Source organism: Engraulis encrasicolus, chromosome 13, assembly GCF_034702125.1.
Source record: "Engraulis encrasicolus isolate BLACKSEA-1 chromosome 13, IST_EnEncr_1.0, whole genome shotgun sequence".
NCBI classification, from domain to species: Eukaryota; Metazoa; Chordata; class Actinopteri; order Clupeiformes; family Engraulidae; genus Engraulis; species Engraulis encrasicolus.
The window spans coordinates 45516364-45543596 of NC_085869.1; the positions used below are offsets into that span (position 1 = coordinate 45516364).

At 46.2% G+C, this 27233-nt stretch overlaps 1 protein-coding gene across 2 annotated transcripts in view; it reads left to right on the plus strand.

The window, feature by feature from the left end:
* Positions 1–2420: 2420 nt before the first annotated feature.
* The window catches only part of tanc1b (tetratricopeptide repeat, ankyrin repeat and coiled-coil containing 1b), a 208350-nt gene continuing 183537 nt past the window's right edge, over positions 2421–27233 (plus strand). The window contains exons 1-2 of one of the 2 annotated variants that reach the window (XM_063214044.1): positions 2421–2949; positions 17769–17862. In XM_063214044.1, coding sequence (XP_063070114.1) covers positions 17802–17862 — 61 coding nt within the window. In that variant the 5' untranslated portion in view covers positions 2421–2949; positions 17769–17801. Of the gene's footprint in view, positions 2950–15516; positions 15817–17768; positions 17863–27233 lie in introns of those variants that run through there. The other variant, XM_063214043.1, reaches the window with a different exon arrangement.

Consider the following 27233-nt stretch of genomic DNA (forward strand, 5'->3'; position numbering starts at 1 on the left):
GGTACCGTGCCACGCACTGCTCCCTTGGGGTGCCGTTTGGGGCACCCCCCTTGCACGGGTAAGGCATGAATGCAATTTCGTTGTGAGTACTGTGTGCTGTGTGGAGTGCTGTGTCACAATGACAGTGGTGACAATGGTCTCCGGTGGGCTTGGGTACATGCCAAATATGCGCCAGCATCACATCCCTATAAGCCTGGCCTTGCCATAGGCTTACTGTATTTAAGATCCAGCAGCAAAATCTCTCCACATTATGATTGAAATTAGAACGAGGTAGACCTGGTCAGACCAGGCTGCACATTAGGGTGCATCAAACGCCCCAACTTTTGGAAAATCCTGCAGTGCTTTTGCAGTATTGTTCTATTGCACTAACAGAACTTGCTTGTACAAACTTCGCAAATGTGATAAATGTTAAAGGGTGGCAAAATAGGCTTGACATTTTGAATGACAGTGAACAGGTGTTTTTTATTTAAATTAATTTTTTAAAAAGCAAAATCAATGAAATGCGTGTTTATGCTGTTTTGATCCAAACTAGCAAGGAAAATAATTTGAAGAATGTTCCAGACATTGATGTGCATGTGCATTTTTTTTTTTAAGTATTTGGACGTTGTTTGTGACATGCGCTGAAGATAATCATCAGGATGCATCTGATTGCAATCTGATTGGAAAATGAGATGAGTTGGTAAGGGGTTTCCAGGATGCATTTAATTGTAGTCCCCTTCTGGTGCAAACAGGATTGGGGCCCTGATTACGTGTGTGTGTGTGTGTGTGTGTGTGTGTGTGTGTGTGTGTGTGTGTGTGTGTGTGTGTGTGTGTGTGTGTGTGTGTGTGTGTGTGTGTGTGTGTGTGTGTGTGTGTGTGTGTGTGTGTGTGTGTGTGTGTGTGTGTAATGAGGGCTGTGTGGGAATCCACCAGAGACACGAGGGATGCATGCCGCCAACAGTCCTGAGATGATCCTCCACACTGTGAGAGGGGGATTAAGGCAAACTCTCTTTGTGTGATGATGAGTTTCACCATGATCAATGGCTGATTTCCATAGACCCTTCAGAGAGAAGCATGCCACAGCACCCCATGTAGGCCTACTAATGTATGTATGTGCTTAATTAAAGATTGATGAAAGGACTCCACATTCTTTGGCTTTGTAATTATAGTATGTATAATACATTATGTATAATACATTTTGGCAATACAATGGTGAATAATACTTTGTGCTGATGTAACTTAAAATGGATTGTGTTCATAATTAGGGCCGGGTATCGCAGCCATGTTCCTGTATCTATTCGATTTCGATTCTTAGGGCTTTGAATCTATTAAGCATGATTCAATTCGATTCGATTCATTCCGAATCAATTCAATCCGTTCCCTTCCTGGTGCCAGGATTTCCCCCAAAGCTGCTGTTGTAAGAAGTAGGCCTAGGCCTAATTGACTAATACCTACTGGGTATTTTCCACAGACCTAAATTAACCAAAAAGAAAAAGAACCAAAAAATCCATTTTGTGCCCTGTGAATCGATTATGTGAATTTTAAATGAAATCGATCGATTATCGATTAAATCGATTATTTCACCCAGCCCTAGTCATAATATATTACCATATATTACATAATGCCTATTTCTGTCTGCTATTGATCCAGTTCTTTAAAAAGTTTTTTTTTAAATTTCAATTGCTTATAAAACCAGACAGATGATGTGTAATATGATGCCAGTACAGAACACTAATTTCCTCCTGTGGTCTGTGCAGACCCTCAACACTGGCCATCATGACTGAATCTCCTCTGATGAAACATGAATCTCAGTCAGTCACTCAGCACTGGGGCTCGCCACCACAGAAAAATAATGATGATACTAAAAAAATATTCCTAATATTGGGAGAAGGGGGTGTCAAAGAGCCACTGGATAGATGGCATAATCAACAAAATAAATATCCTTAACATTGCCTCCATAAACAAAAAGAATGAATGAAATATGATAGAATAACATAGAATATATAAAGCCTTAAGGTCAATGTACAATAAACTTTTGTCACAAGTTTAAAGTAAAGGAAAAAAACTACATATTACAAATAAACTGTAGTTTGTATGACACTCTAATACTGTTAAAAGCATGTTGTGGTCAGTTTTATGCAAAAAATGCAGTAACTGTTTTTATCCACATGATGTCACCAGAGAAAAGCAATAAACTAGGTGCCTCTCCCAATCAAAAACTATACCACTAAACCGGGGCGCTTGGAAGAAAGTCTGCTGAGTGGCCTACTGAAGTAAGAGACAGAGTGGCATAGAAGTTTGATGAAAATTATCCTCTGGATTTCAACATTCCATGACCACTAAAATGAAAACAAGAGAGGACAGGACTACCTCTGGCAACTATTCACATTTACAAAACAGACCAAGCCTTAGAAGTTGTTTATTTAATCAACAGTTACTCAGTTCTGCTGGCAAAACTCTGGGCAAAAATGCTGAAAGTACAGAAAATAATAAAGATGTGGCTTGGGCTACCCCCAAACACCACCACCACTTTACCATACACAACTATTGAGTTTCAAAAAGGCCTAATATGGGGGGGAAAGAATCCGTACCCTAGTCGGCCATGAAATTCCCACAGTGTAGGCTACCAACCCCACGAAGAGGACTTGTGAAGTGAACTAACCAGGGCATATGTTCATTTAAGAGGTTTGTGATTGTAGGAAATCTAGCATGCACTTGTACCTTAGCCCCCGCACATTTTGTGTTTTCAGTGCTTTCCAAATTCCAGCCAAAGAGTAGCAGCTAGTCTACCTCTGGAGGGCTGGACTGGCTGTCTGCTGCTCACCCTGCCAGATGACCTCATGGTGCTAGTTAGAGAGGGAGGAGGGAGGAGCTCAACTCACTCACAGCGTTCCTTTGGACTATCTCAGGATCCATGTGAAGATAAGCCTGGAAAAACTTTTCCAACCGGGAAATTTATGACTGAAACAGGTAATACTCAATAATAATTCTTCTTTTCTACTCTACGATAGTTTGAATACACACTCAATGCTGTTCGCTTGCCGGGTGTTCATTTGCTGAAATGTTAAAAATAAGGGGACATCTGAGACTGGCGCGGTAATGAGCATGTCCGTCTAATCCCGTGGGTTCAGAATATGTTGGAACATGTCTCCAGAGGAAATGGAATATGATATTGTGACAATAATGATGTGACTGACTGGACGTAGTAAAGACAGATGTCCCGAGCTAAGTGGGTTTAAAATGACTGTAGTCAATGACTGCACGCGTAAGATCCTTCCAGTAAAGAGTTGACAGTTCTTGGGTAGTCTCGAGGATTCAGATAAAGTTTGGAGAGAAGTTTGTTACCCCTCGTGCTAATAAGCAACCTGCTGTTTGGATACGAACGTAGTTGTAGTTTTTACAAAGGCTATCTACAACAAAGCTATTTCTCAAGACGAAAAAAGTTGTTGTTTACATGAAGTTATTATCCTTCTGACAACCAAGTAAACAGGGAAGTATTGCTTCCCAACTAGACTAGCCTTTCTGTCACTCAACGACCGTGTAAAACGTCACCCATGATCCACAGGCTACGTCTGACAGAAAGTTACAGCCTGATCTCTCAAAGTTAACACGGTTCAAATCAATGAAACAGTGAAGGTTACGTTCTTATTATTGTATCAGAAGGGAGGATGTGCGTTTAAATCCACGCAATTCAATGATGCGGCCATTAGTAATCGTCTGTTTTGTAGCACGGTGAATGGTGAGACATCATTTAGGGACAATCTGGGACAGTTATTTCCACATATGCTACCAGGCTGAAGGCAGGCTTCCACGGAGGAATTGCAACAGATGCATACGACGGTGCAGCTTGGGTCCAACGCAAACAGGTGTGAACTTAGCATCTCTAACAGGAAAAACACTTATTGGGCGATACTGCATGCACCCTGTACATGGATGATGAGCAAGATTGGCCAGTTTATAGTAGGACATTGATTTGTTAAACTCTTCCCACCATCACCATCAGCTTGCAATCTAGTTTATTGCCAAAGTATCCCATGGCTTTTGAAAAAAAAATATGGGAAAGTTCTTCAAGTTGCAATTCAGACCAAATCTGAAAACTGTTCAATTTTGCACACAGAGTAGAGCAAACAATGTCTAATTAAGCCATGCCAAAGTAGGTTCCCATGGTATTACCCCAGTTGGCATACTAGCAGGCACACAAAGTTTAGTTGTTTCTCAGAAAGGGCAGCAGGTCCATTGAACTGACAGAACTCTTGTTGGTGTTACTTGATGCCTCAACAGAATAGCTGGCTGTAAGTGTGTCACCATTGGTGCCAAATGCTTGATATCAAGAGGGACAGCCAGTGAAGTGATGCCCCGTAGGGTTGAAGGCGAGTTGGTGATGCTGACTGTCATCATATTGTGGATTATTTATGTTTTTGGCCGACTCTGTCTAGCCAGCCATCCGCCGTTAATTCTCGCGTGCATGCCCTTGCCAGTGTTTAGGTACAGGGTGACATGTCAGACAAATGTTGCAGTGTGTGACTGGTTAATGTCCCCCACCACACCACTAGACACGCTGGCCAGCGAGTGCTAATGGGTGCTTTTCGAAGCAGTAATTGAATAATTATGCTCAAAGCCCCATTCTTCTGCATTAAAGAGAGGGCTTGTGTTTGGCAGCACGCTCATAGATCACAACCAGGACATTTTTATTATGCTATGGTTGGTTGTCTGAGTCGGTTCTGGTGGCCCATGGAGAAACGATTGTTTAATAATAGTGGAGCTGTGGCCTAGGCCTATGAGTGAGTTCCAACAAAGCTGTGTGTGTGTGTGTGTGTGTGTGTGTGTGTGTGTGTGTGTGTGTGTGTGTGTGTGTGTGTGTGTGTGTGTGTGTGTGTGTGTGTGTGTGTGTGTGTGTGTGTGTGTGTGTGTGTGTGTGTGTGTGTGTGTGTGTGTGTGTGTGTGTGAGAGAGAGAGATTTTGTGTGTGTGTGTGTGTGTTGCGTGTGTGTGTGTGATAGAGGGAGAGAAAGAGCCTAAGCACTGTCATTTATTTAACTTTCTATTAAGCTTACTTACATCCACACGCAAGCTGGTGTTTCGCATTACAACCACATTAAACAGCACTGGCTTCATTTATTTTCCACGTTTCAAACAAATTCAGTTTAATGAAAAATTATGTCATTTGTATTGCATTATACATCGCTTTGTCATAATTTCCGTTTATAAGCAGACAGCAGATCTACCCCCCCCAACCCCCTCAACCTCCGTCCCAATGCCTGAGGCTCAGCAGCCTGTTGCATGTGCATGATCCAGATGTAACACTCAGTTGTCATACCGCTTTATTGGTGTCTGTGTAGCATCAGCAGAGTTGCTAACGCCAGATGTTGTTTATCCTCTGGAGCTCTGCTTTGTTCGAGTGCCCTCTTCAGCCTTGTGTCAGTCACCTTTTATACAAGGCCATCGAATGCTGCTGTGTGCAATGCGTTTACTGTAGTGTCTGTACATTAACCTAGATGACGAGGAAGTGACCATAAAACATTTATGTGGCCTCGAGAGTCAGGTCAGCTCCACCGGGCTTTTGAGGTGGCTTTTATAATTATCATGGTTGCCATCACCTCCAACATCTTGAAATGCAACACACACACACACACACACACACACACACACACACACACACACACACACACACACACACACACGGTCATGGATGCCATCACCTTCAACACATAGATATGCATGACCACAGACACGCTCACAGTCACACACTGTAAATTAGCCCTGCTTGTTTAGTTAAGGCTTGTCATTTTTGGTTGGGGACAGCTTTTGCCACAAGAATGTAGGGGGGAGAGCAAACTTTACCAAAGTGTGAAATTTGGAGTGTCCCTCTAGCACATGCCTGAGAAAACACTCTTATACAAACACGACTATTTTGGGGGGGTCTTAGATTAGTCTATTTCTATGTTTTGTCCTTTTGTGGCTGGATTTGTCATCGACTGGAAGACAGACATACCACCAAACCAACCAAGCACGGTGATCCTTCTGGAGGTCTCTAGCATCTTCTTCTGCCTGTCTCCTCTGGGACTGAGACTGAAGCCTTCTTGTAACACCTGCGTTCAATAAGCATTTTTCTTTCCTCCCCCAGTGTATCCAATAGCCCTGTGGTGGAAGATTGTGAGACTAGATCTCGACTTGATTCTGTTAACTTATGACTTAGGATCAGGGGAAGGGTTTGTCTTCAAGACATTTCCGGAAACTTTGTGTCATAGTTGAATCCATTCCAAGTGGATGACTGTGGTATTTTGGTGTGACATTCTTTGCGCTCGCCTCTGCATTGACTTTGCCCCGCTTCGTTCTCATCTGCCACCACATAGTCCGCATAGTCTTGGTCGTTTTCTTTTGTGTGGGAGATTTCTTCCCCCCCCAGTTCTGGCCATTTTACAGTTTCCTTCAAGTCCCTTTTGTTTCCTGTTGCGTGATGGCGGTATTGTTGAACTTGTACAATTGAGTTTCCCATGGTGCTCTATCTAATATGTGAGCGGTCTGGCGAGAACACCTGTGGTGTGTTTATCAGGTCTGATCTGGCAGCCTCATGAGTAACTTCCCAGATCAGACGCTCACTTCACTTCCCTCGCTTGCTAACCATAAGGACCATGCATATGACAAGTTCCCCCGTACCACAAATTGGCCCAGATTTACAACATTTCCCCTTCATTGGATCCATCTCTAGACTGTTTTACCGTCCCATGGAAACACTTGAGGAAATAAACGAATTCTGTCAGTAGTTGCTACGCGTCAGGGGGAATGCCTGTAGACTTTCGACCCAGGCCTAGTTAATGTTTGAGCCTTAACCAAATATCAGGAGGCCCCCAATCTCTTCTCTCGTCTCTGCCTCGGTGCCGGTCAGCTTTCAGCAGCTTACGGGTTGCCTCACATGGCTGAAGTTTGGAGCTTGCTGTGCTGCATTGTTGGTTTTCATTTTCTCGTGCAGAGATTGGCCTGGGCCTAAAGAGTTCCTCCCCTGTCAAAACAAAAGACATGAAAAAGGATTTGGGATTTGGACAGGACATGATTGTATTTCCACACAGCCGTTCTGGTGGTAAACCTGGGTGACTGCTCAAGGTGCAGCGCGATTCAATTTCACTTATTATCTGCTTTTCCTGCCGGCTGTGTGGAGGGTGATGAAGGAAGGAAACTGAAAGGAAAAAAAAGTTCAGCAAAGGATTCAGCGCTCAAATTTTGGTTCAGATGTCCCATTGTTGGGTTTGATGATCATTTCAAAATATTATGCTAGGATAGGATTCGCTACATTGTATAAGGATAGTAGTTCTCAACCTTTTTAAAATAAACACCCACTGGACCTCATCACAAGCCTCCTGACGCCCCCTTGACTTAATCATAAGCCTGCCTACGCCCCCCTTAGTAACAAATACAATAGACTAATGCACCCCAATGGCAACTAAGCACCTTCCCCTCTCAGCTGTCTCCTTCTCAACGCCCCCTAGGGTTCCCCAATGACCCCTGGGGAGCTATAGAGCCCCCGTTGAGAATGAGAAAGCATTACAGGATCCATATGGAATGCAAACCAAGCACCACAGACTTTCACCTTAGGAAGTGGGCTTCTCATCACAAGTGTCTGTTAAGAGAGGCAGAGCACCATACCCAATTAAAATAGAAATCCAAAGTGGACCTGAAACACCTGCACAATGCGTGTAGGCTAGTTGACTTAAGTCTTCCTCTGTGACTGAAGGATCAAGGTTAGTCAGAGGACAACCACGGGCCAGTGTTTTGTCTTGCTTAGGTCTTCAGGACGCAACAATCCGATGGTGTGTGTGTGAGCTTTGAGTTTTCCACTGCCTCAGGTGCAACTGTAAATTTCTGAGCGCCCATTGTCCTAGAAACATGTCTCGACGCTTATCCCACCACAGGCCTGGAAGTCAGAAATGCACCGACCAACTATGCCTCTGGTTACTTTTGACTCTATACAGTACGAGAGTAGTTTAAAGGAAACATGTAGACTTTTTCCCCTTTTTTTGCCTCTACGCTTTTTTTGTTAGAGAGTTCTAGGGAGGCTGACACACTTTTGAAGGTTTGTTGTCGTTACCATGCTCCAATGTTGTGATGATACGGCTTGCTGCTGTCAGCATTCTGCGAGAAGGGGGGTGGTGGGGGTGAAGGAGAAAAAAGAGAGGTCGGCGAGCTTTAAATTCAGCAGTAGTGGTTGTGAGTCAGTCACGGCAGATGTGAAACGTCTTTAATGAAACACATGAAAAAAAGATTAAACCGACCAAGCTAGTTCTCTGTGTCTAGTTTTTTATTGTCTTTGGCCATGTTTTTTTTCCTGTAGTAGGCATAAAGTTTGATCCTGTTCACTCTGCAAAAAAATGTGTTGAGGGAAATAGCAAGCCTAAAATAAATCCCAGGATATCTTATCAATTGCAGATGTCCTTGGCCGAGTATAGTGCATTGTGTATTTCTTGCAGATTAGTAGTGTCGTCCTATTTTAATGTTAATATAAGGCATGCAGGCTTTGCTGATGGGAAATTGAGTTGTTGCTCCACTGGCTGTGCTTGTAAATTGCACTTCAGTTTTCTCGTGACAGCGTGACTAGGCTGCTGCATCCTTTAGCCTGAAGGTAAGGTGAAAGTCTGTGGTGCTTGGCTTGCATTCCATATGGATCCTGTAATGCTTTCTCACAATATTTAGCTCCGTTCCTAAGTGCTGCCCAGCCTTCTCAAGGCCAATCTTTTTTAGCCATCCCCAATGTTTACTTGAAATACCCATGAGGCAGAACAGGCTTGATGGGCACTAAGTTGTTTTTCTGACACAGGTCAAGAGCGTGCCAAGGACAGTCCTGTGTAAAGTAGAAGCATTGTTAAATGCCATAGACCAGTGCTATTCAACTTCAGTAGCAAGAGGGCCAAATTGAGAAATCACTGGGTTTTCAGGGGCCACGTAATTAAGACAGCACAACAAAAAACATTCAACCACATTCAGTTTTAAATAAGTTGCTCAGCTGCAAGACATTTAAAACTGGCTGCTAGTAGATTATGCCTGTAATAGACTCTGTCAGGAACGAACAACCACTCAATGTCATGACGTAACGAAACCCAGCCCCACGGCCACTTCCTCAGGACACCTTTTGTGTCGGGAGTGTTAAGTGGCTCAAGTCCTCAAACAACCCGCCTGCGTCTTAATGACTTCCTGTAGTAGAAGAAAACCATGCGAATACTTTCGGTTCATTATCGACAAACGTTGGGAAACAAACCAAACCGCCACACCCCACACAAGGCTGAGGTTGTCACCGGGGCTAGATACGGTGAAAAGGGCTGGAGCGCATTGTTGTCCCATGTCCCCTTTCATGTGTGGCTGAATGCCGTGCATGGAGGCAGCATAATAAGCTCAGCTGTAGAGCCTGTGGCCCCATTGTTCACAGTGTGCTCATTTTCCTCTAGTGTAAGGGGTCAAGGATTCCTGCTCTGGGGGCCATTACCTATTCAGCGGGGGGTCTATTCTGTCACTGACTGTATTAGTGAAAATAACCTTTAATAGGTGCCATTAACTTTTTTTTCCCCCAAGTAATGGGGAATTTAAATTCGTTTCATTGGCTGAGTATTCTCTTGGAATTTGAGGATGGATGGATGGATGGATGGATGGATGGATGGATGGATAGAGGTGCTTCTAGTGGCTGTCTCCTGTAGCAATCTAAAAAGGAGAGGCTCTCACCGTCAATGGCACACATGGGGTCACAGCTCAGTGGACAGTTTGACTGTCGCCATGACAACTGCTCGCGAGTCAGAGGAATCATTCATGTAGAATCCGTTGATGAAAAGCCGAGGCAGTTGTTGCCAGGAGGAGCGGAGGCCAGACAAACAATGAAAGGGACAAATCCTGGCACACAAGGAGAAGTCAAGTCAAGCTGAAGGTTCTCCTCTCCTGTCCCTGTCCATTGTCTGGGACATCAGGATACAAAAACGGGAGGCAGTTGTCTGACAGCAGTGTGGTGTGAATGGTGAATAGCCAGCGGCAATCAGGAAAACAATCCCCACTTCCGCTCTATATTTAGTGCCGAGTTCTCGGATGACCATTCTGCAGATGGCCCTCCCGAAGTGCATGGGCAACCTGTGCATTGTGGAGGAGGAGAGGTGGGGGACGTGCGCCTCTGGCCAGCGTGTTTTGTTTTCACTGGAGAGAACAGCCACATCCTGTGTCAAAAACACATGAACTAATTCTTTCTTTTTTTGCTGCTACCACATTTTTTCCATGTGTTTCGCATAGTAATTAAGTACGCACATCTGAGGGGGGGACTGTGTGTAAGAGTCTTTATTATATTTTGCACAATGACCATTGAATAGACTGATTGTCATAGTCCTCCACCCCCTCAAAAAAAAGGTTCATAGAGAATTCCCACAATGCTGTTCAGTGTTGAGGCAGAGGCGCTCTTTATCTCATGGGGGCTCCCGGACCCGGACACACACAGAAATGTGAATATTGAACTCAGACTCTATTCAGCATGTGTCCACAAAGGGCCTGACAGCCCCACACAGGGCTTTGGCAGCCACGGCCCAAACCGCAAGGAGGCCCAGACAGAGGGGCTGCTTCACGGGGATAATGGCCCCGGCATTAGCTGCTGGAGAGCCGGTCGGGCCTCTTGTTGTAATCAACAGAAATCCCATAAATGCTACATGGGGCCGGTACCTGTTTGTCTGCATGGCGTGCGGCTTGTCCAGGCTATCTGACAAAAGGTTTGGCTATTGTAAAGGGGGCCAAATGATGCAATTTTTGAGCAAATGAAATGTCTAATTTTGGCCGTCGTTTTTCTTTGTTTTGTTCTGGAGTTGGCTGGTCTCATTCTTGTTGTTTCGGTTGAGCGCCACCACATGTTGGTTTAATTACCTTCTAAGATCAGATTTCAGACGGGCCTCCTCAAGGTAAACTCCAAACGTTGTCTTTGTAGTTTAACGTGGGTCTCTGAAGACTCGAGTCTTTCTGAAGATGGGATGATAGGCTTTTCAGACGTTTGTAATCATCTTTTAGCCTAGAAGCCCTGCGTTGCTAATGGTTAAGAAAACCCCCACAGGACCACTGTAAGTGTAAGTAAGCCCCTCCATGTAGTTTTATTTTACAATTGGTGTGCGCGCGCGCGTGTGCGTGTGTGTGTGTGTGTGTGTGTGTGTGTGTGTGTGTGTGTGTGTGTGTGTGTGTGTGTGTGTGTGTGTGTGTGTGTGTGTGTGTGTGTGTGTGTGTGTGTGTGTGAGACGTGTGTGTGTGTGTGTGTGTGTGCGTGCGCGCACGCATGCACACAGGTGCCTGTGTGGTTTTGTCAGTGTGTGTGTGTGTGTGTGCGCGCTTATTAAAAATGTATACATAAAAAGAAAACCTCATTGGCTGTGTCAGTCAGAGTGGATCAGCTGTGTTGAACTGAGCTCACATGTGGAGGTAAAGAGCAGAGCTGCGCAGGCCGGGGACCCCAGAGTACCACTCCACCTGGCCTCTAAATGAGGCGCCCAGGAATGCGTGCCACTCTAAGTAATTGCTCGCATGTGTTTCACATTTGAGGGCGTTTTAAAAGCTGGCTTTGCCTTTTAAAACCGACAAAATGCTTTGCTCTGCCAAGACTGAAAAGGGGAAAAGGACCTTGCCAGGTCTGACCTGTTGGACGACACCCGCTATTTTGTTCCGCTGGTTTGTAGTCACAACATGAAAATTATGCTCATATTCGTCATGTGTGTTTTTTTCTTGTTTGTATTAGACGAAAGACTTGAGCGCAAGCTACAGAATGAAAAGCCAGTCCAGAGGTATGCCTCAAGCTATTAGGCTAGCAGGTGCATTGTCCATGACTATTATTCTCATATTGTCTTAACCCTGGCCTAAAGAGTTGTTGCATTCCTGGATGGTTGTAGATAGCCTTGTCCGTCATGGGAAGATTGCTGCAAGCAATTTAATGTTGGATATCTGCAGATGCTGTTCTGCAGGTGTTGACATCACAGTGCAAAAGAAGGTGACAAAATCCATATGTGTCATCAGGGTAGCGTGAGTAGACTTTGCTCGGGTTTGCAGCTTAGTTTATTGTTTACATCCTGTTGGTATAACCACTTGTTATATCGTCCTGCATCGACTGTAAATGATGTCACCCTCTAAGACTTATTCGATAACCAGTGCAAGAATGTGACCTTAAAAGAGATAAGTGAAAGATGGGCAGTGCTTGCACATAGTCATTTCGGCTTTGCCCGCAGTCAGAGCGTTTCTATGCTTAATTGAATTGCATTTGATTAGTCGAGGTCACCTGTAATTAAGTAGCCTAATCGAAATCCCTTTTATGTGAGGGACCGACCGGGGAAAGCTCAGCCATCCTCCCAAGTGTTGGTCGTCCTCTTCACCATCATTAGCCTCCCGCAGCACTGAGGCCACTCTTCGGCCGTCTGTCAGACCTGCTCCCCTGCAGCCATTCATCATTCGAAGCTGCTGACCTGGCATCTTAATCTCATTCTACAGCTATGTGCAAAGCAGACTGGCTGCAGCCAGCGTACGGCGAGAGCCACAGTGAGCTAACTCAAAAGCCCTCCAAAGTTATTTTTTAACTCTGAAGAGTGGACAAGGTGCACCGCACTCTGCCAGGTTTTTTTTTTAAAAGATCCTATCAGGTCTGGGGATGAGGATGGAGATGGGGAGAGGACAGGGGGGATGAAAGAGATTCTTTCCCCCATACATGTGTTGTATGTAGAGGCCGTGCTGCTGACCTTGTGCCCCCTTCTCCAGACTGCAGTGTTGGGGATTTTCGACAAACTGTTATGTTTCAATGTCAAAATAGCTGGCTAATCTTCTCCTTTGTGTGGCATTAGTGGCTGTCTTCCTGTCTCTGTGAAAGGGGGATTGAAATGCCGCTGGTTAACAATCACTGTAGATTGGCGGGGATGTAGCTGAGTAGACTGACAGGAATGCATAGTGAGCGCTCTGCCCTCCTCCCCGTCTTTTAACTCTCTGTGGATAACCCTATTTCATTATTTTTTGGCTTTCTCTACGGGGCATATCACAGTTTTTGGTTGCAAGACAATACCACTAGAAGTGCAAATTTTGTGTTTATATCTGAGGATTTGTGGTACAACAGCTGTGGTGGGTTTATTCAATATAAGAAGGCCATTCTGGGTCATTCCATGTCAATTCACATGATTCCCTAGAATCTCCCCAGGTGACCCTCTCCGATTTACCCGATATCTCGCATACAGGTACCTTTTGATGTCAATTGAAAGAATACCAAGTATTAGCACCCTACGTCCAACGGTTGCGGAGATCAAGCCCTCCAAAGTTGGGGTGCCATGCCCACTTTTCAAGCCTGTGTATACAACATTTACAAGCAGATTTAGACACCTCTGGTTTTAGTTTGAAGGAAGATACAGGCCTAAAAATCACCATGGCCCCTCAATATGACCCTGTCTACCAGATGATGTACTTACAAATGGCATGCCTTGCTTATTTTTGGCTATATTAAGCCTTAAAAACTGAATTTGTGAAACGCGTGTTGAAGAGTCTTGCCATTTTGGGGCTCCATGTCTTGGAAACTATGTATGCTTTGGGAGTTATAATTGATTTTCCATCATATTTGGGAACTGTACAGTGTATTCCGAAAAATGTAGGGCGCTCAGACTTTAAAAGATAAAATAGGAGGGACTCAAAAACAGCTTTGGGACAAAATGACCTTACGGTACCCTCTACTTCAGGCCTCAAATTAACCATGTGGGCACTTGATGAGTGGAACGCCCTTTTAACCCCATGTACAGTAGCACTGTATCAAACATTCAAGCTTGGAAAAATTTTGTTTTTCAAACTTCTTCATATTAATCTTGGCCTTCAAAGTATATGTTTTTCTCTATATCTTATCACAGTGTCTGTTTTGTCTGCTGCCATCTGCTGGTCTAAAAAAGTAACAACAGCGTAATGTAAGAAAACAAAAGGGGCTGGAAAATCTTGCCCGTAATTTACCAATAAAGCACTGTAATTATTAAACAGTATATTGCTATGTACTAATTCTGATTTTAACAAGCATGATAATATAATAGTTTAAATCATTTCCTAAGTGTGACTGCTTAATGCTCAATAATGATGCCAGTCCCAAGATGGCCTCACCCTGCACTACATTTCTACTAGACATGGGGTTGGGGGTGTCCTGGTAGAAATGTAATCATGATTGAGCATTCTGCATAATGCTCGTTAAAATCATAATTAATATATAGCAATATACTGTAGAATTAAAGTGCTTTATTGGTAGCCTAGCGAGCTCAACCCCTAGGGGCGTCTAGATTTCTAGGCTACTTTATTGGTAAATTATGGGCAAGATGTTCCAGCCCCTTTTGTTTTTTCTACATTACACTGTTGTTGCGTTTTTTTGACCAGCAGATGGCAGCAGACAAAACGGACACTGTGATAAGACATAGACACAAACATATACTTTGAAGGCCAAGATTAATATGAAGAACGTTGAAAAACAAAGTTTTTTCCGAGCTTGAATGTTTGATACAGTGCTACTGTACATGGGGTTAAAAGGGCGTTCCAGTCATCAAGTGCCCACATGGTTAATTTGAGGCCTGAAGTAGAGGGTACCGTAAAGGACATTTAGTCCAAAAGCTGTTTTTGAGTCCCTCCTATTCCATCATTAAAAGGCAGAGTGCCCTACTTTTTTTGGAATACACACTGTACAGTTCCCAAATATGATGGAAGATCAATTATAACTCCCAAATCATACATAGTTTTCCAAGACATGGAACCCCAAAATGGCAAGACTCTTCATCACGCTTTTCACAAATTCAGTTTTTAAGGCTTAATATAGCCAAAAATAATCAAGGCATGTTATTCGTAAGTACATCATCTGGTAGACAGGGTCATATTGAGGGGTCATGGTGATTTTTAGGCCTGTATCTTCCTTCAAACTAAAACCAGAGGTGTCAAAATCTGCTTGTAAATTTTGTATGCAATTCACAGGCTTGAAAGGTGGGCATGGCACCCCAACTTTGGAGGGCTTCATCTCTGCAACCGTTAGACGTAGGGTGCAAATACTTGGTATTCTTTCAATTGACATCAAAAGGTACCTGTATGTGAGATATCGGGTAAATCGGAGAGGGTCATGTGGGGAAGGCGTGTGAATTGACATGGAATGACCCTTCTTACAGTCTAAATGTCTTTTCATGGACTTTGCTGTACCCTGTGTTACCACAGCAGGTGATGCTTTCTCCCCGAGGCAGTCCAGCAGATGCATCCTTGGGTGCTGGGGCTTTAATACAAAACTGACCAGCGCAACGCTGAACAGCGGCAGCTGTGCAAGACCAGCAGCCATTGTGGAATTCTCCTCGGGCTAGAGGGGCGAGCACTAGCCCATCCATTCAGCAAGGGTGTCACGGCTGCCAACTTCAGTTGCAAGTTGGTTTGTGGGGTGGGTGAACAAACGGGTGGTGGTGGTGGTGGGTGGGTTGGGGTGGGGTGGGGGTGGGGTGTCCCTGCCTCTGCCTCTGCCTGTGCCTGTGCTTGTGTCTGGTTGGGTGGAGCACGGCAGGTTAGGGGCCGAGCACTGTAAAGCTCTGAAGTTGGCTTGCCGAGGCTTAACGTTGGCCGGCTTGCAGATCAGACATTCCTGGGCTGCCTTTGTCTCCTTGCGGTGTTTGAAGCCCCGGTGCGAAAAGTAAGAGCGAGCAGCTTGCGCGGCTTCGAGAGCCGTAGCGATCTGAAATAGGCATGTCTCCCCCTGCAACAAGCTGTTCCGTGCGCTCGTCGGCAGAGACTTTAGCCTAATATGCTGTGCCCCGTCTGCAAAGATTTATCTTCCGTCAAATGCTTTTTCAGTATCGGCTCATCTGCATGTCACTGCCTTGTAAGTTTGCTCCATCTGTCTTTCAGCACACTGTAGTTTATTATCCAAATCTCAGCGCAAGGCTTTATTTATGCATCGGTGCTGTACTGTGTCTTAACCTTTTGTCAGCTTTAGAGTAGTCTGACCTTTGCCAAACTTGAGTCCCTCTGAGGTGACAGTTGTTTATAGTGCATAGTTAATGCAATCCAGGTGGCTGGGTATGTGTAAGTTACAGGCTTGTGGTGTTCATTTATTAGTCTCCACCTATCCTAACCACGAAAAAAAAAATTGATCCCATTCAGGTTGTAAACTAATTTCAAATTTGTAAGTTAGAATAAACAGACCTCGGTAATGTGGTTTCTTAAAAACACAAGCAGCTCTGTTAGCCTGCCTGTACAGAAGATGGAATTTTAGTCCACCTAAGGTTTAAAAATGCAGCTGTTTCGAGAAAGAAGGATGGGCTTTAGCCCCTTGTGGCCACACATCTCTTGCACACCTCTCCCTCTCCCATCCCCTCTGTGCACGGGGTCACTGAGCACCACCTCCGGGCACCGGCGAGGAGCAATCAATATGCCTCAGCCACCCTCCTGCTGCTGCTGCTGCTGCTGCTGCTGAGGGGGAGAGGGGAAAGTATTGGCTGCCTGGCTGGCACTGCAGACAGCCTGAGTATCCAGGGGAGTTGTGTGCCATTCCTCAGAGCACAGGGTGGGTTGAGTTGGGTCGAGTTCACCCAAGCTTTTCCGAAAGAGTTGGATCCGACTCTTTTTATTTATTTATTTGTTTGTTTACTGTAATTTCTTTCTTTTATCGTTGTTAATCTAACTATTAAACACATTGAGCTGCACCATGTCTTACATGAATTGTGTTATACAAATAAAGTTATTATTATTGTTATTATTATTATATTATTATTAGCTGTTCACTCCCTCATCGCCCACACAGGCTCCTCTGTCTGCCTGCCTGCTTGCCACAGGGGCTTCTGTTTTGTGCAGGGGAGGGAGTGCTGCAGAGCTCTCGCTGCTGCTACTGCTGCTTTCTCTGTTAGCACGGTGCCAAGGAGGGCGAGGTGAGTGCCAGGGACACGGCCTTAAGAAGGCAGCAGCAGCTGCATTTAATGAAAACTGCTGTCAAAACGTTAGGTTGGCCGCAATTACCTGGGAGCCAGGAATCCGTAGAATAAACAGATAACCGTAGACATGAACGTGAGGGCTTACAAGTAAGTCAGCAGGTATCAGAGGAGTTGTGATTTGGGAGAGCCAGGGCCCAGTCAGGTTTATTGGGAATTAAGATGGCCTCTGGAATGAACAAGGCCTGGGTACTGTACTGCACTGTACTGTGCAGTGCAGCGGGTGTCTGTTTACAGAAACGGTGCTTGAGTACATTATGGTATTTTCTTGCAGTCCATCTGGCCCCTATCCCACAAGTCCCCCTCCTTAAACAAGCCTAAAATCAACCACCATTTAGCACAACAGGGCAATAAAAAAAACGAGATTAATGGAGTTTTTCTGCCTGGACCTCACATTGTAATCAGTCCGATAACACTAGAGATGTGGCTGACAGGGGAAAAATAAGCTGCACGTCCACTGTTATCACGATTAGCCGGTTATAAGGCCGCCACGTTCAGCAGTACAGCATCAATTAGATGAGGAATGCCAAGAATCCCACAGATTGTTTTCCTGCATAACAAGATAGCGGGTCCCATTTCTGCACTGTTCAAATATGGGGAGCATTCCTTCCACTCGACCCTGCTCAAGATGACCCGCAGGACTTAGTAAGAGGCGTTGAGAGAAGGGTGAGAAATATCTTGGTGCCGTGCGATGAGAGGAGTACAACAAGGATGTCCAATGTGTCATCATTACCACCACCATCACAAGTCTGTTATTTTTAACTGTGGACTTGAACCCTCCTTCTTCTGCCCATAGCTATTTTCTGAGCCCCTTCTAAAACACTCTTTTTTTCTGTTTCCTTGACAGGGTACCGACGTGACCATTCTGAGAACCGACACCATGTTTAAATCGGTCCTGAAGAAGAATCGAGATGGAGGGAAGAGCAGCAAGAAGGAATCAGGTACGTGAGACTTTAAAACCAGAGCGGCAAGCTAGCCAGCACAGTTAGGAGTGCTAAATCACACAACCGTCACGTCTGCCGTTTGCCTTGCTGCCTTGCGCTGAGCTACGTAGATCTGTGACTCGCCTCTTGAGCGGTCGAGGGTGCAAAGCCGAACCAGATGGCGGCGTGAAGGAGTTTATGCGAGGTGAAAAGACGTTTGACTGATGTAATTTGATGTCATGGATTTTCACAGCGGCATGTGAGACGGCTCAAGCTTTAGCTTGGAGCGGGAAGATTCCAGTTTCTTTGGGTGTACAGGCTTTACGCCGGCCTCTTTCAGGTATTTTTTGGTGATTAGCCCATTTTCCTCTTAGGGAAGTTTCCTTTAGAGACTGTAGCGTGCTCTGGATGAAGATTGAGCTTGATTTATGGCCTTCTTCTGCCCTGCCCTGCTATCCAAGAGATTTGGAAGTTTCTGACAACAGTTTACCTGATCAATGTCAATGCCAGCTGTCTGATCTGACCTTTTTTGAAGCGCTTCCCCCTCAAGGAGAGGGTGCCTGGGTGCATCCCAATATGTGTCCTTGCCTCCTCCACTTGTGCTTGTCTCCTCATCCCGCCTCCTGGCCCCTCCTCCGTGGAGAAAACGATAAAGTTTCCCAGCTGTCAGCCTCGCCACAACAACTTTTGAGGGACTGTTTTTCATTCACCATCCCAATTGCAAATGAGAAAAAGACTTAACAATTGAGCTTTTGCAAGATATTGAAATGTAATGCTGTTGTCAGTGATGTCATCATGACGAGAAGCAAGTGGAGGAGGCAAGTGGAGGAGGCAAGGTCACATATTGGGATGCACCCCCTGTGTTGCAACTGTTCACCGAAGTGATTATTTATTGCGCTCTGTCTGATCAGATTGTCTGAGCCTGCAACAATCTGACTACTGGAAGCATGTGTTTGAATCCTCTGTGCCAGTATTTTGGCAAGATTGGCAAGATGTGCGGTGGTGGCATGTTGTTGTGTTATCGGCTCAGTGGAGTTCAGGCAGAAGCTTGCCTCTGATAACGGGAACTCTGCTCCCTTTTGATTTAAGGCCTTGGCCTGCTCTGTCACCAACTTAACCTCTTCGTCACATTACACATCATCAATCCTGTCTTTCCAAGCATTTTTTGGTTTTCCTTTCTTTCTTCAAAGTATTCCCTTCCCTCTTTTTTTCCATTACCCTTCATCTTTGGAGCCGCTCCCAACTGACAGCGGTGTTCTGTTTAAATCCATGACAGTAAGTTAACAGCAGACCTTTAAGCGTTACGTCACACACAGTGCTTGCAAGATGTCACTCTGAGCCCTTCAGCACATGTGCCTGCCTACACAGACATACAGGATCACAGGTTATTAATCAACCTGGCTCAACTTGGAAACATCTTTTGTTGTTGTGTGTCAAATACAGTGTTTTTTTTAAGTGTCATGCAGTTGTAGGAACATGTCCGACATGTCTTAGTCACTGCCTGACTACGCCCCGGTCTAGTGAATAAGCTCACCAGAGGCGCGGTGATCTGTCTTCACCCGTTCTGGATGAGGCTTCAGAGGGGAAAGAGCAGGGCACCGCCACCCCCTGGCTCACTCCTTCCCCCACACTGCAGCCAAGGACAGATTATTGCACAGGCCTACCGGGCCCAGGCCCAGGGGCCCCAAAGCCAACGGGGCCCTGAAGCCCAAGCTTCCGTGCAGCGAAAAGATTTGTGTTCTCATTATGTTAATAATTGCACTTTAAATGACTATTTTCAATTAGTCTCAAGGGGGAAAACCCCCAAACCCCAACAATGAAGGTTCTCTAACATCTTCACTGGGGGAGGGGGGCTTTCTTGCTGTCTGTCCTAGGGCGCCATGGAGTCATAATCAGTCCCTGACTGCGGCCCATCCATCATGTGGGCCAGAGAGCTGTTTTCCGTGCGACAGCCACCAGCAACAATAAAAGGCCACAATTTCCCTCTTTAGACCGGGTGACAACACTGACAGCCCTTCCTCTCTTCTCCACTCAGTCTCTTCCCTCTCATGTGGTTTCTCCCACAGTCAAACTGGCCTGTGACCTCGGCCTGATATCTACAGATGATCTCTATGATTTCAGTCAAGACACATGTGGCCGGGGGGAAAGGGGGTTTGCAGAATCCAGCTCATTAATTCAATAATTAGTTAAATCATCTGAAGAGCTTTGCTCACGCTAACAACAAACTTAAAGCTAAATGGGTGATTCCTAATTTGCTACACAACCTCACCTCCAATGAAATTGGTTTTTGTTTGCAAATTTTGTTTCTCACCCTGGGCATGAAAGTCAATGCAGAGTCATGCTCATTTTGTATTCAGGAAGTAGTTGCAGATTAGTCCGGTCCCTGCGGATATAGACACACACACTCACACACAACACACACACACACACACAGCACACATGGCTTTCGGAAACAGTGCCCTCTGGTTGGGGCTCGGAAATGAGGTTAGTAACACACTGGTCCTAATGGGAGATGCCATGCTAATCAAATTGGATACCGCACAGCATATTTAATGTGCTGTGCGCCTAGATGGTGACATATTGCGCATGAAAAATTCAGCGCACCTTCTGTTGGATTGCATTATGCTCCCAAATGGCACCCCGGCCGGTGGTTCAACCCGATGCTAAACTTGGCCCGGTCTGGTCCGGTTGTTGAACGGAACAATGCCACCGCATGATGTGAAAATTTGATCACGGTCCCTTGTCACGTTGAAATCTTATTTAAACAGCTCGACAGGACTACATGGATATCAGCGGCAACAAGCACAAGGCCTCAGGCTGCAAAATAATTGTTCTGTGCAAGGCACGGCAATCCACACACACTCTGTTGGAGTAATCAGCTGTGCACCCCCCCAGCCTGCTTACCTCCTGTAGTCATTTTCGACACAGCGGCTCGGGTCCTGTCAAACTTACTCTCATTGATAACTTCATTACTTGAAATTGCACTGCTGGTGCTGCTCGGCCACTGCGGCCCAATTTTTTTTTTGGGCCCCTTGTCGGCATCGAATCGTGAGGAGCACACTGATGAGCAGCAAGCCAGAACTATGCCTCAACCCCAACTTATAATGAAGACTACGATATTAAACATTGAGGAGGAGGACCATTTAAAAAAGCGAGAGTTGATCTATAATGGAAATTTGCATGTTGCCGGGAGAGAGACGGAGAGAGAGAGAGGCTGGATCATTGGATAATTGTACGATAGCTCATGGCATATGGTCCTCATAAGGGCCGGCCTGTGGCCTGGAGGGAACTTTAAAGGCGATGCGGAAACTTGGCCCACATGCCAGATACCACAGTCATTAGCCTTGCCTCTGGGAGGCCCCACATTGCCAGGGCCCGCAAACACACACCAATAGCTAATTCAGCCTTTCTCCCCATTGCTATTTCTTGCTCTTTTTCTTTCCTCTCCTCCCCTTATCCCCTCATCGCCTTCCTCCTGTTCCTCCGCCTCCGCCTCGTCCTCCTCCTCCTCCTTTGCAAGCCTTCATCAACAGTACCTCCTCCAAAGCTGTTTTAAGCACTTGGCCTTTTTTAATCCCCCTTTTAAGTTAAAGTTTTTTTTTTTTGTATTTTACAGCGGAAGATCCCTGGAAATGGGATGCTGGTTAGCGGTGGGCTCCGGGGGCTTTGATCTGCTCTCTCTCCCTCTCTCTTTCTCTCTCTCTCTCTCTCTCTCTCTCTCTCTCTCTCTCTCTCTCTATCTCTCTCTCTCTCTTTCTCTCTCTCTCTCTCTCTCTCTCTCTCTCTCTCTCTCCAAAAGGTCGTGTTGCCCGCTGCCCTTGCTGCCGTTATTGGATCTGAGGGCTCCAGGCGCTTGGGTACTCTTCGTTTGGGATTATGTAGTTGTAAAATTCAACTCCTCCAGATTAATTGGTATTTGGTTTAAAGAGGTCTTCCTTTTTCTTTTTTTAAAGGGAGAGCCCCGCCCCCGTGCTGTTCACCTTTTTAGGTGGCAACTATACATTGATTGGTGAAGGTGCCGGTGGTGCAATGGCTCAATAGATTGATATATATTTTACCATTCAGATGTTCAGAGACACTGTCATCTTGTCAGGTCACCAAGCGCATTTCATACCCCCTGGCACTCAACACTTTTGCCGTCCCAAGTGACCGCCTGTGAAGGTTACACGCGCGCTTGCGCTTCTCCAGATTATTGGACAGCCTCTCGAGTCGAGCCTTTTTACACACATATGGCACCACCCGGTGTTAATGGAACTCCCCCCTCTCTCTCTCTCTCTCTTGTGCTGGCATGTGGCACAGCTGTGCAAGACCGATTCACATCCCTTTGGAAATTTCAAAGATAGACTTTCTTTCCAGGCTGCCGCTCCCGTCAGAATGGATGGCTGGGGCAAGCTGGCCGGCCTTTTTTCTTCTGGCCTCTATTTCTGGTTACGGATGATGGACGGCGTTTAGGAAAGGGTTGAAAGTGAAACGGGCCACATCCCTCTGATTCGCAGCGATATATGACCACCATTCGATGGCAGACTCCAGTTCATGAAATTCAGCTGCAGTCCGGAACATTGTATGTGTGTGTACACGTGTTCGGTACAGGGCAGTTTCACCTTGTATGTGTGTTTGTGTTTGTGTTCCCTACCCCTTAGTCAGCTGTGTAAAATACATTGACGAGGGGTTGGTCTGCTGAGTCGGAGCAGCACAGTGTTAAGTGTTAATCACACCGGACTGCGACTCCTCTCCTCTCCTCTCCTCCAATCTCCTCTCCTCTCCTCTCCTCTCCTCTTCTCTCCTCTCCTCTCCTCTCCTCCTCTCCAATCTCCTCTCCTCCAATCTCCTCTCCTCTCCTCTCCTCTCCTCCAATCTCCTCTCCTCTCCTCTCCTCAAATCGTCAATCTCCAATCTCCTCTCTCATCTCCCATTCCCTCTCTCCTCTCTCCTCTCTTATCTCCCATTCCCTCTCCTCTCCTCTCCTCTCCTCTCCTCTCCTCTCCTCTCCTCTCCTCTCCTCTCCTCTCCTCTCCTCTCCTCTCCTCTCCTCTCCTCTCCTGCAATGTCCTCTCCTCTCCTCCAATCTCCAGTCTCCTCTCTCCTCTCCCATTCCCTCTCTCCTCTCCCATTCCCTCTCTCCTCTCCCATTCCCTCTCCTCTCCCATTCCCTCTCCCATTCCCTCTCCCATTCCCTCTCCCATTCCCTCTCCCATTCCCTCTCCTCTCCTCTCCTCTCCTCTCCTCTCCTCTCCTCTCCTCTCCTCTCCATCTCCATCTCCTCTCCGCTCCTCCCTGCTCCTCTCCTCCCCTCTCCTCTTCATTGAGCACTACTACAGGGCTCCTTCCTGCTCTTGGCGGGCTTGTGGCAAAGGCCACCCGCTCAGCTGCAAGGCTGCTACCTTCTGCTGCCCACCCGGGCGGGCACCGTCTGTCTGAGCCTCTTCCGACCACCGCTGCCAGGCCTGCCCTCATCGGAAACAGCAACCAGCAGCCCGAAACTTCAACAAACCTTAGCAGCCCTGCTCGTCATAACTATTAGCCGGCTGTGGGATGATTCCATTTGCGTGATGATGTCTACATAAACTATTTTTTCTTGGTGCGCTTCAGTCTGGATTGTAATATGGTTTTCTATTGAGTATGACCGTGTGGTACAATTCTAATTTAATCTGCCCATCTGTTTTTTAATGGGTGGAAAATCTATGATTAATATGCCTGTAATGAACTCATACTTGCAAGTCAGTAGTCGAGTCCCTGTTTGTCTATGGCCAACTGTAAAAAGGATTGGGTTCTCAATGAAGTGCCATAATTATTATAATACTATATTTCATGTTCATTTTTCCAGACTTTCCATAACTGTGACCACGTTAATGAATCGTGGTATCATTTTTCACACGCCATCCTCGTGGAGTAGTAAAAAAAGAGGCAATCATTGCCCTTCTGGATGGCAGTTGAGAATCCATTTGTGGACTGGGAAGGTTAGGAAAACGGAGTCATTGAGGCTAACTGCTAATAGGGACTGGAGACTAGAGTAGATTTTCTCAATGGGGGCTCTACAGCCCCCCAGAGGGCGTTGGGGGAGCCTTTGGAGGGCATTGAGAAGGATAGAACTGAGAGGGGGTGGCGTTCAGTTGCCATTTGGGGACATTAGCCTATTTTATTTTTGTAAACTAAGGGTGGCATTGGCAGGCTTATGATGAGACCAAGGGGGCGTTGGCAGGCTTATGACGAGGTCCAAGGGGGTGTGGGCAGGCTCATGATAAGGTCCTAGGGGGCGTTGGCAGGCTTATGCTGAGGTCCAGGAGGCGTTTATTTAAAAACAGCTTGAGAACCACTGGGCTTGGCTAGAATCTAGAGAGACTAGCAGGGGTGGGTGCTGCTGCTGCTGCTGCTGCTGCACACGAAATGAGTGCGTAATTGGAATGCGTGTCATTTGAAGTTGGTGTGGTCTCATTAAAAGCAGCCATAGCATCCTATCCCACGAATTAAATGGGAGCATGTGGCCATCCACTCGTCACCCTTTTCCTTCAAAGCCTTTTTCTCGCACCGGGGGAGCCGCTCGGCCCACTCTTTTTTTCACCCCCTCAGAGAAGCCACACTCATGTAAAAGTCATCCAATTATAACACCCTTGAAAACACACAGGCCACAAAGTAAATGCATGCTGATTGATGACGTTCCTCTCTCATGTAATATGATGATCATTGGACTGTTTTAAAAATGATTTACTCGAATATTCTCATAAAAGATCAACATTGGATGGTATGGGCATAATGCAGTGCCTGGAGAGAGGGAGCAGCTAAACCTAAACTCTGCCTAGCCCTGAAGGCTGACAAAGATTTACAGGCGTACCCTTGAAGGAGAACAGCAGCCTATGCTTAAGCGGGGACAGGTTTTTGATTTATACGTACACACCGCCGCCACCACACACGCACAGTCGGGCACAGTTGAGGGTATGATTAAAAAATATTACAGTAGGGGCTGATATGGTGTTAGGCTTGCTGCAGAGTGTTATCACGGCTGCTAGATTAGAGCCTTGAGGGGGGAAAGCGGACCTGTATGACAATGTGGCTGCTGCTGCTGCTACTACTGGTGGTTGGGCTGGTCCTTGGGGGGGTGGGGGTTTGAACGCAGGCCTGTTTTTTCAGCTGTACAGCACAGGCAGGAGTAGCTGGTACGGGCTGCCTCGGCACGGTACCTCCGCACGACCGCACAGATTTGTTGGTGGAGGGCCAGGCAGGCAGGCAGGCAGGCAGGCAGGCAGGCAGGCAGGCAGGCAACTGAGGAAATAGAATTCCACCGCTGCCTTTCATGTTGCGCAGGGTGGGTGTGTGTGCGTGTGCGTGTGCGTGTGCGTGTGCGCGTGCGTGCGTGCGTGTGTGCGTGTGTGTGCGTGCGTGCGTGCGTACGCGTGTTTTCTTCTCAGCAGCACTGCACTGATTCAGGACACGGAGGGTGACTGCGAGTGCAAATTAAAAAGGAAAAGAGTTTGTGATAAGCATGTCAAATAGCGAAAGCTTAAAAGGAGATTCTGTTCTTTGTTACCAATATAGACTTAGGGCTTTTGTTTCCGGCTGTTTGTCAGTTCCCGCAGGATCTACTGAAGTTTATCTGCTCGCAACAGACATTTTGTACATGCCTGATTTGCAAATGCTATTCTTGTTTTTTTTGTTTTCCTCATAGTTGGGAATTGTCTTCATATATGATGAAACTAAATTGTGAATGCTAACCTCATTGTGTCTGCTCTGCAGGCCGCAGGTGAAAGGAATAAATCTTTTGACAGTGACATGGCAGGACAGATTGCTGTAGGTGTCTGGCATTGTCATATCTGTGGATCTTATAGAAGATGTCTTATGAGGCATTCGATTCAGCAGTCATGCGTCAAGCCAACTTGGGCTTCCCAAACAGCCTGTTTTTCTGGTTTGCTCTATTCTCATCTTATTCACTGTCACACACACACACACACACACACACACACACACACACACACACACACACACACACACACACACACACACACACACACACACACACACACACACACACACACACACACACACACACACACACACACACACACCTTTTATTGACTTAAATCCCTTCCCTCTGCTGCTTTCTACTAAACATAGTCGCCAGCCGGCCATTTCTCCAAATTAGATTTTCTTTTCAAACAAAGGGCCTCTTGCGCCGCTCTGACCTCTTGTTTTGAGAGAGCACTTGGTTTGAGAGCCGCTCGCTGCTCCCTGTCCACTTTTCACGTCAGTGAGCGAGGGTGGTCAGGTGAGGAGGCCGGGTTTAGGAGATATGTGGGTGTGTGTGTGTGCGGTTTTTGACAGCAGGGAGAGACGTTTCTCGGGCATGCATGCGTGCAAGGAGCCTTTGGCTGGCGCTCACAGGTGGTCAAGCCAGACTGGCCCTCGCATAGAAAAACATTCATGGTCCTGACCACAGGTGCCATGCACCCCAGACCCAGTCCCACCCCCGCCCTCCACCCACCCAAGCCAACAGCTGAGCCAGCAAGGAGCTGGATTGCGTTGCCTTGTCCTCTCTCTCTCTCTCTCTCTCTCTCTCTCTCTCTCTCTCTCTCTCTCTCTCTCTCTCTCTCTCTCTCTCTCTCTCTCTCTCTCTCTCTCTCTCTCTCTCTCTCTCTCTCTTTCTCTCAGCAGCCACTCCCTCACGTCACCCTGGTAGGTCTTGCAAAGGAAGCCGTGCTACCAAGTTGGTCAGCTAACATTTGCAAATGCTTCTCACGGCAGACGACTGCTGCTGGTCAGCTGTCACATTGCTTTTAGGCCTAAACTTTCCAGGAACGTCTGCCTTCTCAGGCCTGCCATTTCAGAACATCACGCCAACAGATCCCTTGATTTACTGAGAAATACGAGTCTTCATAAAATATGCATGGCTCATTCGGAGAAGGAAAAGGAGAAGAGGGAGTTGATAAATATATGTTTGCAGTTTGTAGTGGCACGTGTGGAGCTTTTCAGCTGTTCCTCAGGAGGTCAGGAGGGAAGATGACACCCACCTGAGACATGAGGAGCTGAACAAACACTCTGATTTATGACATTTCAAGACAAGACAGGGAGGGGGGCAGTCAATGGCTTAAAGCTAGACTCTGGGATTTTTGACATTGGACCCTATTTTCCTAGTCAAGCAGAGTCTTGCCGACATGTGGAGATGTTGTTTTGGTAATCCAAGCAGTCCTTGTAATTCCAGAGGTGGGTAGTGTTAGGCTAGCGCTAGTGAACGGCTATTGGTAGCCTTTCAATTCTAAAAAAGTCTAATGCAAAAAAATCCCAGTGTTGCCTTAAAGGGACACTGTGTGAGATTTTTAGTTGTTTATTTCCAGAATTCATGCTGCCCATTCACTAATGTTACCTTTTTCATGAATACTTACCACCAGCATCAAATACAA